At 41.1% G+C, this 18004-nt stretch overlaps 1 protein-coding gene across 1 annotated transcript in view; it reads left to right on the forward strand.

The window, feature by feature from the left end:
• LOC146463933 (uncharacterized) overlaps window positions 1–18004 on the forward strand; it is a 38543-nt gene that overhangs the window by 14804 nt on the left and 5735 nt on the right. The window contains 2 exon segments of the mRNA XM_085084018.1: window positions 7–417; window positions 12027–12125. Coding sequence (XP_084940144.1) covers window positions 7–417; window positions 12027–12125 — 510 coding nt within the window.

Consider the following 18004-nt stretch of genomic DNA (forward strand, 5'->3'; position numbering starts at 1 on the left):
TTTCAGGCACTCTTGTTAAGCTGGTAATCAGCACCCAAGGTCTAAACGAAGAGCAACAGAAAACAGTAAATGAAATCTTAGCTCTTCAAACACAGGCCTATGTAAAATCCCACAACCTTTCTACAGCTGAACTAGAACGTGTGGGAGCATTGATTGAACATATAAAGAAAGTATACGAAGTGGCCTTGGTGTCTGTCAATGTGGGTTCTTTAGAAATTATACTGCACTGCCCTACCCTAGAGAGCCTTGAACATCTGTGGAGTGATTATCTTTGTGGTTACCTTGATGAAGTGGCTGAAAGGTATCTTGTGACTGATGAAATGAGGAGGAAACTCAACTTGGAGACAGTTACATTGAAGACAATCATAGAAAACGAAAATTACTTGATGTGCAGAAAGGCTCTCATGGAAATTTCAGGTAAGTTTTTGTCATAATCTAACGAGGAACGCAGCTTTAACACTTCAATTTAAGAAAGACGTGGCCAAAATAACATTTTCTGGGTTGCCACGGTTCGAGAATAGTCAGGGAAACGCATTTCTTTTAATGTCTGGGAATAGTCGGGGAATTTTGTGCGAAGTCAGGAAAATTCTAAATTCCACTCACTGTCAGTGAATAGTCACTGAGTTTCATATTTGGCTTGCCACTGGGTTTATGAAAAAGTTTCTTATTTGGCAAAGGTTATGTTTAAAAAATATTGAAAACAAAAAAGGTTTCTCTCTATTTATCAGTTTTGAGTTATAAGCAACCTTACCTGGAAATATTGGCAGTTAATGAACAATGCTTCTTATATTATGCGATGTAGCATTTGGTATATTGTTGGCCTCAAAATGGATCCAGTGAAAACGCGCAGTTATTTGCTGACTTACAATGTATAATCAGTTTCTTTACAAATCATGTAGGACATGAAAAGGATACAATATGCTGCCTAGAAATTCTGTTTTACTCAAGCAGAAGCCTTGTAATTATTTCCTCAGTGGTCCAGTTTGTATGGTGCCCACTCGTTAGGTTCTCCTTGTAAAAAAGTTGAAAGCTTACGGCACAGCAGCTTATTATCCTTTGTTTTTTTCGGTAAAGTAGTCCGATTAGCCAAACTAACTTTGACACTTAATTTTTCCACATTTGGTGAGCACTACTACAGACAAGTCAATGGCATACTGATGTCAACTGGCTGCCTGGCTCCGCTAGCCCCTATGGTTATTGCAGGCAGCCAGTACTCTAATTATTACTTTTAATATCTTCTTTGTTGTAATTTTATTTTTGAGCAAGAGTGACTACAAATAAAGATTAATTGAAATAAGCATAGCGATGGGCACCAAAATGGGACAAAGCTATGTTAATCTTTTCGTAGGGTACGTAGAAAATCAATTTTTCAGCCAGTATAGCAGAACCAAACAGCTGTTTATAGCTGAACTTTATGGCCACTACATTGATGACTGTCTAATGACAAGTTATGATAATACGGTTGTTTAATGACTAACAAACATACTGCAAGTAGTAACTGAACAAGCTTAGTGAAACTGACAATGAAACGCATATATTACTTGGATATAAATACAAACATCTAACATCTAGCGACCGCGTGGAAAGTTTTATTCAGTTCATGGCCCGAAGAGAGCTCGATCATCTCCAGCAAAATAGAGGAATTTGACAATAGTCCCGTAAACTACAACACTTGGAAGGCAGCCTTCACGAACATGATAAGAGAGTTGAAGATCAGTCCAAGAGAAGAACTAGCCCTCATGATAGAGTACATAACCAGTGAATCTAAAAGGCTCATCCAGCGTCTGCGAAATGCTTACATAATGAAACCAACAGCGGGAGTTAAAGAATCTTACAAGAAGTTAGGAGAGCATTTTGGCTCAACTGCTGTTATCACTCAAGTACATCTGAACAAGTTGACAACGTTTCCCTCACTGATTGCCAAGGACAACAAAGGTCTGCTAGAATTGGGGGATCTGCTATTAGAATTACAGTGCACTAAACAAGATGGTAGACTTTCACGCCTTGAAATCCTTGATGAGCTAGCCTTCTTGAGACCATTGATTGCCAAGCTGCCTGAAGATCTGCAAGGAAGATGGCAAAGGCATGCGTATCGCTACAAGACTCAGCACATGGTCAATCACCCTCCCTTTAACGAGTTTGCGTCATTCGTCTAAAAAGTTGCGAGGGAACAGAACGAACCTCATCTGGTGATCGAAAACCCAGAAAAGAGAAGCAATGCAGTCAAGTCTTACACCAAACCTCCAACCAAGGCTCAAGCCTACCGCATCTTCTCCTTTCACACCTTGCCTGGCAGCCTTAAAGACTGGGGTCTCAGAGCCAACATACGGTGGTGCGCTATCCACAAGTTATCCCAATCTCTTGGAAAGTGTCACGTCTTCAGAGCCATGCCCCTGACCGAAAGAAAAAATCTCGTTAACCAACATAGAATCTGCTTTCGTTGCGTTGCCTCAAACAGCCACCAGGTCAAGGACTGCACAATGGTGGTAAAATGCATCGAATGCCAGAGTGACAAAGATGTTGCAGTGCTACACATAGGACCCTTCAACGAGCCAGAACCAAACGTAAAAGAACCAGCACGCCCTGGAGACTCCCATCAGCAAGGCGGGGAGGCACCCAACGTTGCAGTCAGCTGTACAGAAGTGTGTGGAAATACAGCCGGAGGAAGGTCATGCTCGAAGATCTGCCCAGCCTTTATTTGCGTGAATGGCCACCCCTAAAACAAGATTAAAGCATATGTGGTCATAGATGATCAGAGCGATCGTTCCCTGGCCAAGTCAAAACTCTCCAACACGTTGGAGCTGGAAGGAGAGGCCACCCCTTACATGCTGAAGACTTGCTCGGGGACAAGTAGCCTGCGTAGCTGGTGGTTTTTATGGGAGGCGAAGCCGCGGGGAAATGGGGCGAGGGCAACGAGAAACCGCCTTCCCAGATTCGGGGCATTTTTGAGTAGTCCGTATGCTGGCGTATGGACCATTTTCATTGGATGAGATTCTACAAGCGTCAATCAAATGTTTTATTAATCTCCCATAGGAAACTTCTGTTTTATACGGCTCTGAGGATTTTATCACGAAAAGCAAAATGACAGAAGAAGCATTATTTAAGCTTTATCGAACCTTAATATTCAACGACAAACCCTCATTCTCGCAGCATTGAAAGAAGACAGCGAACTTCATCGAGCAGAATATTTGATCCGAAACGTGGGTATAAATTTCAAAAAAAAGAGTGCGTATTCTGAAAGGATACCGAGAGCTCTATCATTTCTAAAGAATCGGCAACTGAAGAGATCAATCCACAAGATTTGGATCGAAACCGCGGTCTTGCCTGACCATAGCCTAAAATGCCACAGAATCAACGAACAGTCAAAGGACTTGTAGCAGCCCCTGGCCATAGCGACACAGAAGAATTGCCTAATAATTCTATAGCGTAATCAAAGCACAGGAGGAAAATAGTAAGCTACCCGCCCGCAACACAAACCTCACAGTTACAGAGCAGAGCGGAGCGATAATAAAAACATAGCCGTGACTACAGCAGCCTTTAGCCCTCAATTTAACACATTACATAGCTTTCAAAGAAGCTACTTTGCTAGAGAAAGCATCAAGAGAAAAACAACCTTGACAATTAAGAAACACAACATCTTGCCACAAAAGCTTTTAGCCGGGCCCGGCAATACAAAGGTTAAAATCCTATCCCTACAATTATAAAATGAGAGGCTATACTGTCACCGCTGGCAAGAGCACAATCTACAGTTATCATTGACACTTGTTTTAGAACTGGAAAGCTTTTCTCCCTTGACAGGCTTTTTCAGAGCGTCAGCCTTTGCCGTCATCGAAAAAACACATCGAATTTCCAGGATATGTTTTGATAGCCAGCCGAGAAGGTTTCAGTTTACCATCTGCCATCTGATTGGTTGGGTTAATTGGATATCGACAGGTTGTCAAATATGTAAATTTTGGGGGCGGCAAACAAAAATGACTGGAATCTGGGCAGGCGTTTCCTCGCGGCAAAGCCGCATCAACGAGCAGCTTCGCTGTAGTGCCGCTCGTTGATGCGGCTTTGCCGCGACTGTCGCGGTTCTCTCCCCATTTCACCCGCAGCTGCACCACTCGTTTTGGCCCGGCTTTCCCGCCCACCAAAACCGCCAGCTACGCAGGCTAGGGGACAAGCCAAGTTAAGTGAAGACGTGCTCACAACCTCGTTGACGAGTCCTTAGACACGCTTACAGTTACAAACTCCCTGTCCTCATAGAATGCGATGCAATCCCAGACATCAGAGAGGAAATCCCTACCCCTTCAGTCTCCAGAGCCCATCTTCATCTCGCTTCCATTGCAGACAAGATCCCTGCACTAGACACGGATATTGAAATACTGTTGTTCATCAGGAGAGATGCACCAGCCCTCCACAAAAATCATGAGTATAGAAATGGACCTAGGGATGTCCCATGGGCTCAGCGCCTTGACTTAGGATGGGTAGTCCTAGGAAATGCCTTCCTGAACGGTGCCCACAATGCCACTGACACTTCCTGCTTCAGGACGCAAGTTCTTGATAATGACAGACTCTCCTTACTGCAGCCTTGTACCAATCCGTTGTACATCAAACATGATTCAAGTGTAGAACACCTGGCAAATTTGGCAGCAAGGAAAAGGAAGGGAGCCTTCTGCAACAGGAAATTCAAAGATGGACTAGGGGCTAGTGTCTCCATACGAAAGAAAAACGACAACAAACCTGGGACCTCAGTCGAAGACAGTAAGTTCATTGATATCATGAAGACTTCATTGACTAAGGGAGTGTCAGGCAACTGGGAAGCACCCTTAACGCTCCGCAAGGGAATCAAAAACCTCCCAATAATCGGGAAGATGCTCTTAAGAGGCTGAAGTCAATGCAGCGCACCCTAGACTAGAATCCTCTGAGGAAACAACACTACTAAGAAACTTTTCAACAATGGGCACGCAAAACCTGCACCAAACACTGACATTTTGGTGTCTACCACCCTCAGAAGCCCAGAAAAATCTGCGTCGCATTTGACTCTTAACAAAATGTTGCTTTCTGGTCCAGATATGACAAACAGCCTACTTGGTATCTTGATGCGCTTCCGCCAGTAACCCGTGGCTTTCATGGCAGACATTGAGCAGGAGTTCCATTTTTTCCTTGTCCAAAAGAACCATAAGGACCTGCTACGGTTCTTCTGGTACAAAGACAACAATATGGATAAGGAACTAACCGAGTATCGAATGACGGTGCATGTCATTGGAAATACATCGTCGCCAGCCGTAGCCACCTATTGTCTCCGGAAACAGCCGTAGTTGGGGGAGAGGAATTTGGCTCAGATGCAAGGGAGCTTGTAGACAACTTTTACGTAGACGACAGACTTAAGTCCATAGCTGAGCCTAGGGAAGCCATTGACCTACTACGCCACATGCAAGCCATGCTGTCCACCTCTAACCTGCACCTGCACAAGATCGCTTCAAACCATCCAGCAGTGACACAAGCCCTCCCCAGCGAAGATCTGGCTGCTCACCTTCGCGACCTAGACCTCTCAAAAAACACAAACTCTGTGCAGTGCTCTGGGGCATATCAACCGACACTTTCATCTTCAAAGTCTCTGACGAGAAGCCATTTACAAGAAGACGCGTGTTGTCCGTCATAAACAGTCTGTATGATCCTCTAGAACTCGCCGTGCCATTCGTTATAAGAGGCAAGATCCTCCTGAGATCCATGATGGAAACCTCAAGCAAACTCCAGCCAGAAAGTTGGGATGAACTGCTGCAAGAAAGGGAAAGACCTGGTTGCGAGAATTGCTGCCGAACTCTCCAAGCACCTACCCTGTTAAGAGTGCCTCGTTGCTACAGTACACAACCTCGCTCAAGCCAGTCAGTCATTGTGAGCTACATACATTTTGTGACGCGTCCAACGAAGCCATCGGTGCCATATCATACCTTCGACCTATCCATTGAGACAGAGATTCAAGTCGCCTTTGCCCTAGGCAAAGCGAAGCTTGCTCTATCCCATGCCACGACTGTTCCCCATCTCGAATTATCGGAGAAATGGATCTGGAGTTTGCAACCATTGCATTCCACTCTGACAATAGAGTCGTCCTCAGTTACAAAAGCAATGAAAGTCGCCGTTTTTATGTGTATGTTAGCGATCGAGTGGAATGAATCAGGAGATCCTCGACTCCCGAACAATGCCATTATGTGTCCACTCTTCAGAACCCTGCTGATCTGGCTATGCGATCACTGAGGTCTTGCCGAGAACCTGGTTGACAGCATGTGGAACAGCGGCCCCAAGTTCCTCTACTCCCAGGATTTGGTTTCCAGTACTGCTGTCAGCAAAGAGGCCCCCAAAGCTGCTGAAGTTCGCCCACTGGTGAAAACTTTGCTCACCCAGACGCTTCCAAACAAATCTCTAGGACCCAGCCATTTCTTCAGGTTCTCGTGAAGGCTATCACAAGGCTGATCTCATTCATCCAAACTCACTGCCAGAAAGCATTAAAACGACCAAGTATCCATTCCAGCCAGAAAACAGCACCGTCTCTGAATATCTTTCACAAGGGAAAGTTGTTGGTGATTCAGACTATTCAGCATGAAACCTACAAGGATGAAATTGACCGTCTTACCAGCTCAAATGGAGTTAGCCAAAAACAAGCCCAATTCTGAAACTGAGCCCAGTGGTTGACAAGGATGGACTATTACGAGTTGGTGGCAGATTGGACCATAGAGGTCTCAACTATGAAGAGCAACATCCCTTGATTCTCCCCACTTCACACCATGTTACTACTTTTCTAGGAAATTACTATCATGGGAGAGTGTTACATCAAGGGTGACATTTCACCCTCGGACTGATCAGAAGCAGTGGGTTCTAGATCATTGGAGCCAAGCGACTGGTAAACAGCACCAACAACAATTGCATAAAATGCAAGAAGTTAAGTCGTCGCTAGCAAGTTCAGAAAATGGCTGACCTTCCTGTCCAGTGCATCACCCCTGCTAGTTATGTCGGGCCCGACGTTTTTGGTCCCTGATTGGTTAGCACACGATGAAAGAGAGGAGGAGTTGCAAACAGCAAACGTTGGGCTGTCCTCTTTACCTGCGTGACAACTAGAGCTATCCATATTGAGTTGATAGAAGCAATGGATACTTCAAGTTTCATCAACACTCTCCGGCGATTTCTTGCTTTGAGAGGACCAGCAATGCAGCTCCATTCCGACTGTGGAAACAATTTCATGGTAGCAAGAAACGAGATTCCATCCTGCCTTAAAAAGATGGACGACAGCTCGATCTTGACATACTTGGCCAATAAAGGCTGTGAATGGAACAGATGATAGGAGTCACACGAAGAATCCGGGAATCTGTCCTCGCAGACCTCCCACCCAGGCATCTTACTCATGAAGTCCTGTTGACGCTAATGGCAGAAGTCACGGCTAAAGTCAATGCACGACCTCTGGTGCTGGTTCCCACCGACCCAGATGTTCCAGAAATTCTCACTCCTGCCATTCTGCTCAAGCAGAAATCTCAGAGCCTCAAGGCCATGCCTGGGAACTTTAGCTGCCAGGAATTGTACAGCAAACAGTGGAGACAAGTCGAGTTCTTGGCCAACCTGTTCTGGACTCGTTGGAGAAGGGAGTCTTTGCCAACACTCCAATCACGGAGGAAGTGGCAGCAGTAGTCGAAAAACCTGGAGGATGTAGATCTGGTTCTCCTGTGGTGTAGAAAACACCCAGGAACAGCTAGCCACTCGCGCGCATCTCTCATGTCTATCCCAGCTCCGATGGCAAAGTGCGGAAGGTAGACCTGGTAACAGCTAAAGATGGGCCCATCAGGAGCTATACAAGACTAGTTACCGAGGTAATTTTGTTGAAGTCTGAGAAGGATTTTGAGCAGATGAAGACCTCTGTTGGATGAACTCTCTCAGCATATTGCTAGTGATCGCATAGAGGAACACTTATGAAAGTTATCGCCAACAACGTTCTCATTGTTGGTGACATTATTTTTTTTAATACCAGACGGGCAGTGTTCTCTCACGCATGTACATGTCATGCTCCTGCATTACACAGGAGTTTCCTGTCTTAGTGTATCAAGTGTCGGTCAGGTTCAGGTTTCAATTTATATCTCGCTTTGGTGTTATCGTGTTCTCCGGAGCAACGTTTTATTCGTTTCACGAAGAAATTTTACTATCAATAAAACCGAAGACACTTATAATGAAGGACTTACGTCTCAGTGGCTTTAACTTTCACTAAAGGATCGAGGTGTGATGGTTCAGAACAGTTTAGAATCGCATTTGAGGAATGTTTCTCCCCGCTAATTTTCGTGAGAATCGAGTATCAAGAGGCTAGTCATCTTTGAGTGAATACTGAGTAGTTTTTTGTGTCTACTGCGCTTGCGCAGAAGACACTAAGCCATCAAATCTTGAAAACTGGTAATCAATAAATTATCGCACTTCCAATCTCAGCCAATCACAAGTGAAAACAGAGCGACTAAATATGTCCGAACATAAATCCCTATAAACTCAAGGTTACTCATTGCAGTCATTGTATGCTGTTCGGGAGTGCGGTGAAGACTTGTAGCAGTGGGGATATACGAAGCGTGTTTTGCTGAGGATAAGTTTTAGTTTTGTAATTTACTTTTTACGTAAAAAGTTGGAGGAACAATTTAATGTTTTGGAGCGTTATTTACTTCGCTGGAGCGTTATTTACTTCGCAGAAGTTTAATCGTTCAATGAATTAGTCATGAATCGTAACTGTGCTCTTCTAGCACCGGATGAAGCAACGCTGTCTGTTGTTCACAGAACCTTGAAGATGTTTAGAAATTCACAAAGCCACCCACCTTGTTCAAAAATAGACCCACTTCGGTAACAGATCGATCCACTTTGGTCTCAAACTCAAGGCACACTAGCACAGTTACAAAAGCAGAACACAAATAAAATTCGGGAAGGAATGCGGGCAATTGTAAACAAATATCTTATCCTATCCACAAGAATAAATTGCACTTAAAGATATCTTTTTTCCTATATTCCTTTCCCAAACCTACTTTTTTCTCTGTACCTTGGGTTGTTTTCAAATCTATTGTCTTTTAGGTACCGTTTTTACCTTTCATGTGTTCTCGATCTTTCCAAATGTGTAAAAGTTGCAGAGATTTTCAGTCAGAAAGGAATGCGAGCAATTGCAGTTTTACGCAACAGCAACACAAAATATGTCAACTTGATTTGCCACAAATTAGTTTGCACATTACACAAGAGTAAATTGGCTTCAAGAAAACTGTTTCCATATATTCCTGTCCTAAATCCTCAATTTTCTTTAAGCCTTACAGAATGTGTTAAATACAAGTATCGTATGAAATTTATCGATGTTCTCGAGACTCTGTGTGACAAAAGTCAACATATGGTGAGCTTGCACTTGACAAAGGGCGATGGAGGTCGTGATGTATCTGTTGCATACTTGCATCAAGTAGATCTTCATGATAATAATTGGAGGAAAACAGTGAGACAAAGACAAAGAGACTACAAAGCGTATAAAAGTTGGAGCCGTGAACCATCTAGGATAAATTTGAAAAAAGATTTTAAACGCAATGAAGAAACGAATGATTCGAAGAACTCTAAAATTAACAATCAGGAATTTGTCTCCCCCTTCATCTAGACTAAGAAGCATAGCCACTAACTATAAAACTTACTGTATTATGCATAAATAAAGAAACGATAGTTTCTTCAGTAAGTTTTATTGTAAGCGTCGTAATATTAAGGTAGTCTCCTTGAGTACCGCAGCGAAAAACAAAGAATTAAATCAAAAACAGTTCATTTGATAAGATTAGCTACTCCGCACGAAAGATTTTAAAGAGATATCCAATTATTTCTTACTCAAATTCCTTTTTTTGTCACAGAAAAAGTAAATTACATGTGTTATTAAGGTCAACACTACTTCAGGATATATTTCCAAACATTTCTTAAGCAAAATCACCAAATTGTCTAAAAATCTGATAATCTCACAAACTATAATGTCTCGAGTCTAAATACCACAGGACCCACTGTTAATTGCGTTTGACATGAATGCCGTACTTCATTTATACACTCTTGCCAAGATACCCGAGCATCTATATTACAATAGCAAAACAAACGCTACCTTTATAAAACAAAAACAACCACCTGCACACACTGTCACATTGAAATAAGTCCCAAACAAAACGAAAAAATAGTACAAATACCCTCTCCAGTTCTTGATGAAAGAAAACTTGAATTTAATGAGTTATTTTGCTCCATTACCTGACATTCTGCAGTAGACACCTGTACGCATTGCGGACCTATTTTTTGTTCTCAGTATGTGTAAAAGCCACTTGAAACAATGGAAAGCATCGTCAGTTACTATAATTTAGATGCTGTTAATACTGAGCAAATTTTGGGAAAACATGTAGAGCTGAAGTGTGTGTTATCAACATTTTAGGTAAAAATTGTTTCAATCTGTTTGTTAAGGAGTCGTGGAATTCTTCTTTACAGACTTAGTGATGAGTTTCTGTTTGCAAAGAGAGTTTGCTGTTAAGAGATTAGAGTAAAAAACATTGAACTGAACCGTGGACAAAAGAAAACAATTTTAGTGGTTAGAGTACACCTGGTTTCAGGCAAATTCCTTCGAGCAAACGATCCCTTCCCAGAGGTGTAAAAGACAATAAAAATTTATTTTAGCTTAATGTTCAATATGATGACCAAACTTTAGGCCAGCCTAATGGTAGTAAAAAATCCGTGAGAAATAGAAGGGGAACATATGATGGAGAAACGTCTGAGGGTGTTTTGAGCTCGTTCGCACGTTGTTTTTGACCGTTCGAAGTCGTTTGGCCGTAAATATCATTGCGCCATGGGCCCTGAATCGTTTCACGCTATAAAGGTCTTTGTCGAACAGATGCCTAAGCGGTTATCGACCTAACAAAAAAAAGTTAAAGGTTTGATTGTAAATTTTTACTAACAGTTTTTATTTAGGAAAGCTATTTGTCTGTTTGTCTTCCTGTTTTCTTGATGAAACTAGAACACTTCGTAATCTTACACGTACTGACAGTACTTAACCAGGATATAATTAGCACTGACGATAAGGTTTGTTATCGATGCTCGTAGCAATCACGAGAATTTTCAGTCTGTCAGATTGCCGTAATCTTAAGGTATCATTAACAGCTAATAAAATCGCTTGATAACTAACTACTAAAAACTCATGATTTTGTGCAATCAACGATCTCGAAATCCAACAAGTTTCAGCCATTCAATTCAAAGTTAATGCTCGCATCACCCGAAGCATCCCGCGTAAACGCTCTAAAAAGGGTCTTGATTATCTATAATCTTGTAGTTTGTTTCGTAGAAAAAAACCAAAGTTACCGTTAGTTTGTTTTATAATCACAGATCAGTCTTACGGACTACGCAGGCTGATGTTCCCACGATGGAACAAAAATCCGCTGAAAACGGACTTCAATATGATACGTGGGAAGTGTAGATCGTATAAAGATAGAACTGCAGTTCCATAAATTCTGCAGATTGTCTAATACGTCGTGTTCTGTGGCTCAGGAGAGTTGCATTAGAACATGTTATTAGCAGGTGCGGATTAAGACATGCAAAAAGAGTAAAAACTTTAAGAGTAAGGACTTTTTCGCAAACAGTTAGCACATTTTAACTAATGGATCTATTGCAATAAGATAAGGTACACCTTGATGTCGAAAGTTCGGATGTTTTTTTGATGCAAGTTCTTCTACAGACTCTGCGCTGGTGCCTCTCAGGAAGGATGATCCCTAATTTGCTCTTTCACAAGCAATACGTTGGCTTTGCTGCACTTTTTTTTTTCGTGGAGACGATGTCCTCGGTCTTTTCAAGGAAAATGACCCCATTGCACCACCAATTGCGTACAAGCGTTTTGGTAGTAATTGACAGATACCGCTGTTCGAAAAAATCTACCAAGTACCTTGCATGAATCACAACAAAGGTGGTTTAATATAGTCTCTCACTTTATTTCCGAGCATAGTGTGGTAAGGCAATCTTCTGAGCTTACGACTTTTCTGATCTTTTAGTCTTGAAAGATAATACCCAGAACGATGTTGAGAAACTGCAGGATGAACTGAAAGAGTTGCAGAAAACCATTGATGAATTGTCTCTACGTGACGTACCAGGTAAATTTCCGTTAGTATACTGCTGCTGACTTCGTTATTGTTGGAAAAGTCGCTCAGCTAAGCGGAGAGGTGACAGGAATCTTCGTTGGTCTGCTTTATTCTTTAAGAAGCTGTTTTTTTCTTCATTTATTCTACAACTATCCCTCAAATCACGCCTTACTTTATAATGTGCTGTAAATATGTTTACAACTGTAATTCAAGCAAGGCCAGATGGTTCCTTCCATAGATAAATATTGGTTTTGCCAAAATGCACCGACATGGAAGAACAGCACAACTGTTCTAAGGAAATAGATAAAAAGGGCAACCAATCAGGTTGATAAAATGCTTAAGAGTTTGTCTTGATTTAAAAATTCAAGGAGGCCCCAGTCAAGGGTAAAGCAAGTAGGCAAACCTGTCCACGCACAATCTCTAAAATCTAATCTTGGAACAACAGGAAAATGTGAAATGATCCGGAAAATATCTCTCAAAACTACCAAAAGGAAATAACAACGGTATTCTAAGATTACAGTCGAAAATACACTCTTACGTTAGCTTCACCACATCAGATAGATATACAAGGTCAGATATATAAAATACTTCATGGAAAGGCGTAGCCGAGTGGTTTTTAGACCCGATAAAACACGTACTGCGAGTTTTTTGAACGGCTTCAAAAACATTCCTGGAAAAGCGTGTGTCAAGAGAGTTCATAACAATGATGCTTTTGCCAACGTTGGAAATTAGCACACGACTGAGAAAAACATTTAAGGACGGTGCCTACTTTTGTTACTGCGCATACGCTCTGCGCATCTCGAGATACTCGGGTTTCCTATGGGTGGTTCCTACTAAAACAGTAACATTTTTGCGCGGTTTAAAACTATGCAGAGAAAGCAGACCTTAGCAAGTGCTCTTGGTATCCAAAAAGAAAATTGGGGGTAACAATGCATTTTTTAGAGATACTAAAGCTCCAATTTGGAAAACAACGCCATACACTGCTTTGTATTTTACTGCTTTGTAGAATAAGTGTTTCTTAATTACCTCTAAAAAATGCGTGGTTACCCCCAATTTTCTCTTTGGATTTCAATAGCCCTTGCTAAGATCTGCTTTTCCCGCATAGTCATAAACTGAACAAAAATACTTCGGTTTTTTATTAGGCACCGCCCTTAAAGGCTGGTTTCCATATGATCGCAAATCGCAGATCGCAGACCTTATTGCGATCTGCCATCTGCGATCCGCGATCATATGGAAACCAGCCTTTATGTTCTTTCTTCTGCGATCGTCTGCGATCGTGATCGCAGGATCGCAGACGATCGCAGAAGTATGTTTCCATATGATCGCAGACGATCGCAGACCTTATTGCGATCTGCGATCTGCGATCCGCGATCATATGGAAACCAGCCTTAACACCACATACTAATATGGGGGAGGTTTTATCGGGTTTTAAACCACTGCACGTGATGTTTTATCGACCATTTGATAAGTCAATGGAAAGAAAGTCAATGGGCTTATGAATTGTTAATGAGTTTTTGAACGCATGGTATTTACGTACGAGTTGGCGAAGTATCAGAAATCGAACGAGTGAGATTTCTGGTACAAACCAACGAGTGCGTAAATACCACACGGACACACTTTCCATGGTGTATTATGTTTATTATATGCAGACTGAGATTTGAATTCTTGTTTAATAAAAATTTGTCGTTACGCAGACTCAAGTCAAAAGCTCATAAAAGATGTAAGCCATGTAAACGGCCTTTCCGTTAGAAATGCAACATTGCAGCAAGTACAAAATATTGAGATATAGGTTGTAAAGTTTTATCTGAGTCGGACTTCTCAATTCGGATTCTCTTCCATTTTTTTTTCGGTGGTTTCAGTGATGCATGCCCCGGTTTGAATAGTTGGCAAGGTAGTACACCCACTGGTGCCGCCTTGAACCAGATTTCTTTAGAGCTATCCTTTCTCATGTAGTTTATCTCCAAGTAAAATGGTGTATCATTAGTCATCATATTTTTCGGTCGCTTTTCGCGGTAAATTTTGTACATGGCTACGGGATCTCGTTCAGTGCCAGTCGAGAACATTTTTAACAAAGCCTTTCGGACGTTGGAGGCGTCAACACCAGACCTCGTTTTGTTTGTCTCTCAGTGTACACTAAATATTCGTTACCGTTTGCGTCCTCAGAAAGTTTGACATCACCCCAGCACAATTCTCTGTGCTCTTGAAAACCTCGCATTCCAAAATGAATGGTGTTGTTAAGCCAAAGTATTGAACAGTGATTTAGCAGAAGAAACACCAAGCATATTATTTCCGTTTAGTATAATTTCTCAGGAGATTATAGAGATTCTGTTGATCTGATTGGTCGAGGATTGCGTCATATCCTGCTATAATCACCTCGCGCGAGGTGGTTATAGCGGGAGCATTAATTTTTCAAAATGACTGCTAAACGATTTGTTGATGTTTCTGAGGAAGAAATGAAAAAGAAGAAAGAAAATGCAATTCCGAAAGGCACTAAAGATGTAGCTAAGTCTCAGGTGACGCTTTCCGAAGGCAAGACATAAAAATTTTGCTAATTGTAAAAAAAAAAAACCCTTGTAAATTGCATGTTGTCGATCTCGATGGCTTAAAATGAAGACAACAAAGTAAGCTTAAGTTAAAATCGCGCAAGATTTTCTTTTTTTAACACAATGATTTCACAAATAAAACGAATTTAAGACAGAATTTGAAAGCATGGAAGTAAACAAGATGAATAAATGTCTCTCTAAGTTTTACGTTTCAGTGAGGAGAAAAGACGATAGTTTTTGTAATCTGAAAACTAGTTTATTGTCGGTTCGAGCGGCTCTCGACCATCATCTAAAGTCACCGCCTCACAACCACTCTCACCACTATTATGGTGGCCGATGTCTGCCATTCATATTTTTCGTTGTTTTGTTAAGATTTTGCATAAATTATTTGATATAAATCAATGGGAAATTAAACTAGTTTCGCTTTACAAATCGGTTTTTGTTGCATTTCTTAATTCTAACTAATTTTATTTTGAATTTACATTGATTAGTCAATTTGATTTCTCATTGATTTATATCAAACAATTTATGCAAAATCTTAACAAAACAACGAAAAATATGAATGGCAAACATCGGCCACCATACACTATAAATGCTGGGCTGTGTTTTCTTGCAATACTCAATATAGTAAGTCACATCGTCAGTTCGTTGGTAACCTTTTTTTTTGGTTGTTGTTTTTAAAGGCAGTTGACTGCTGTATTGACAAATCATGTAATCCGTGGAACATACCAATTATATTAATGTCGAGGATAACTGGTGCTTGGCTTCGAGCAGATCTGGCCGCCATCTTGATTTTTTTATGGTACAGCGGGCTCATTAAAACCAATAACCTAAAAAAAAGGCTGATTTCACGATCAAGGAAGTATATTTTCCAATATTTCGAAAGGCACGGCCTTTCTTCTTCAGGATATGTTTTACAACGTCTCTTGCCACAGGGTCACGTGCCTTTCGAAATATTGGAAATTATTAAAAACTGAATCATTGTATAATGCAATTCGAGGGATTTGATTGGTTTAGCAGCCATGGTACATTTAAAGCTATTATACCATGGACGAGAAAAAACAACCATTAAATTGCCTTCTAGTTGTTTCTTGGACAGCGAAATCATCTTGTTGGATATTAGATGATTATAGCCAACTCGGCGCTACGCGCGCTCGTGAAAATAATTGTTAAATATACTTCCCTGACCGTGAAATCAGCCTTGCTCTTTTTTTAGATTATTTGTTCTACAATGTTTTTGCTATATGCAATACATGTGATGGTATATTTCAAGCCTGGTGAATGAATGAGAATGGTGTATTATTCTAAAAAGTGACACAGGAATACTCGGAAAAAAGAAATCCGAGTGCTCCTATCAGGAGTCGAATCTAAGACCTTACGATTACCAGTTTGGATGCTGTACCACGGAGCTACAGGAGACTCGTGGGAGCATGGGCTATAGGAAACATGAGTTTCGACTAAATAAAGATTACATTTATGTCAAATAAAGTTGAATTACTCACAATAAAGTAGACTTTTGCCTTTTTTTGGTCGTTTTCTCTCATTTATTTGTAAATATATATTCTTCAGATCTTTTCACCCGTATCATTCGTTTAGTCTTAAACCTAGCGTCCTATTCAAATCTCAGGAGCGGACGCTAAGCACGCGAGCGTTAACCCCAAAAAGTAACTGGGTGGGAAACGATTTAACTGTTGCTAGGAGATTTCAGCTACTGGCCAATCACTGAGCCAAAAATACAAAAGACGTTGTTTTTCAAATTCGTCGACGGCTGGTAAGAGCGAAAGTAAACTCCTTCCACCACGTGCTGGTTGCAAAACAGTGTGACAAAAAAATGTATCTCCCTCAGCAAAGAAGTCGAAAACAATTTTGAAATAACATACCTGTGACCGGATTGATATGTCTGGGCTTTGAAATATGCTTATTTTATTGGTTTATGTAGGCCTAACTGTATATGGAAATCAATGCCAGATGTTCAAAGTCAGAAGACAAACGAAGCAAAAGGTTGCATTCATGACATTTTATTTAGGACTTTTCCAAACACTGCTTGATGCATTTCAGTCTCTTCTCAGCTCGCGCGAGTTCGAGCGAATGGCTTCAGCATTGGACGAATTTGTTGTTCTATTACGGCATTCAAATGACTTACTCTAAAGTCTTCTAATAAGCTTAGTAAAGAGATATAGAAAGTTATATTGCAACAATCGCTATAGTAAACAAAACCAAACGAACGATCGAACACTTCCAAAAACCGTCTTTCAAGCGCTGAATTGGAGAATACGTATTTAAAGCGATAATACTTTTTCCAAACCTGGAAGGGAGTTAGTTAGTCGCTCCATGGCAAGGTATTCAAAACAAACAGCGAGAATGTGTCTTATTCTCACTCCAAAAAGTCAACTCAAAGTTTGATACGCCTCCTCAGGAAAGAAAAAGAAAAAAGGAGGCTCTGCTTGCAGGGTGAGCGAGTGTAATTCTTACCATTTGCACTCAGTCCCTTACCCTATAGCCAGTTATCTACAATTCTCTCCCTCACCGTGCTTGGGATGCCTTCTACTTGCCATCCTTTTTCCTCTCATTGCAACCAAACGAACTTCGGCTGGGCTAATGTTCGTTTGATATGAAGTTAATTAAATTGAAAAGTCCGGCGCAAACTTCGGAAGTACCTAACAAAGTTGGGAGCCCGATCGTCCAAAGTTATTTGAAACCCACTGTAAGCAGCAGTTAAGAATACTGCTTGAGGCTTGTGCAGTTTATCGATTGAGCATGTGATTTCGATTGAGCATGTTATCGGCAGATTGGACGTCTCTGTTCATTGACGCGTGACAATTTGAAACAAAGAAACAAAATCGACATTTTTCGCACGGTTCTTGTTTTTGTCTGATAATCACCTGAGTAATTATACTAAAACAGTTATTCGCTTCAGGCTCAGTAAATATTAATGAATGTTCACCAATATTTACTTCGCCTTCAGCGAATAATTGTTAAACAGTAGATCGATTGGCGCCACAGGAGCTTTATACTTGTTTCCACGGCCTGCTTTCTTCTACTCTTGTTTTTTTCCTTTTACTGAAGACTTTTCGTTGCCAATTCAAATTGTTTATCGTTCATGATACCCACGGGGTAGCCATTTGTCTTCAAATGCCGCTCAAGACTTGAGACGAGACACCTTCAGAACGTCTAACAGAACAAATAAAATAAATTCCGCAAATTACTTATTCAAATCTGCTGGCGCAATCGTGTGCACTTCTCGCAAATCGTTCTTTTCCTTTCTCAAAAATTCTTCAAACAGCGGTACATCTCGTTTTGTCTTCTCCTTCGTGTATCTGTTCTCCATGCTTTCAACATAATCCCCAA

Source organism: Pavona decussata, unplaced genomic scaffold, assembly GCF_977016875.1.
Source record: "Pavona decussata unplaced genomic scaffold, jaPavDecu1.1 SCAFFOLD_174, whole genome shotgun sequence".
Taxonomy (NCBI): Eukaryota; Metazoa; Cnidaria; class Anthozoa; order Scleractinia; family Agariciidae; genus Pavona; species Pavona decussata.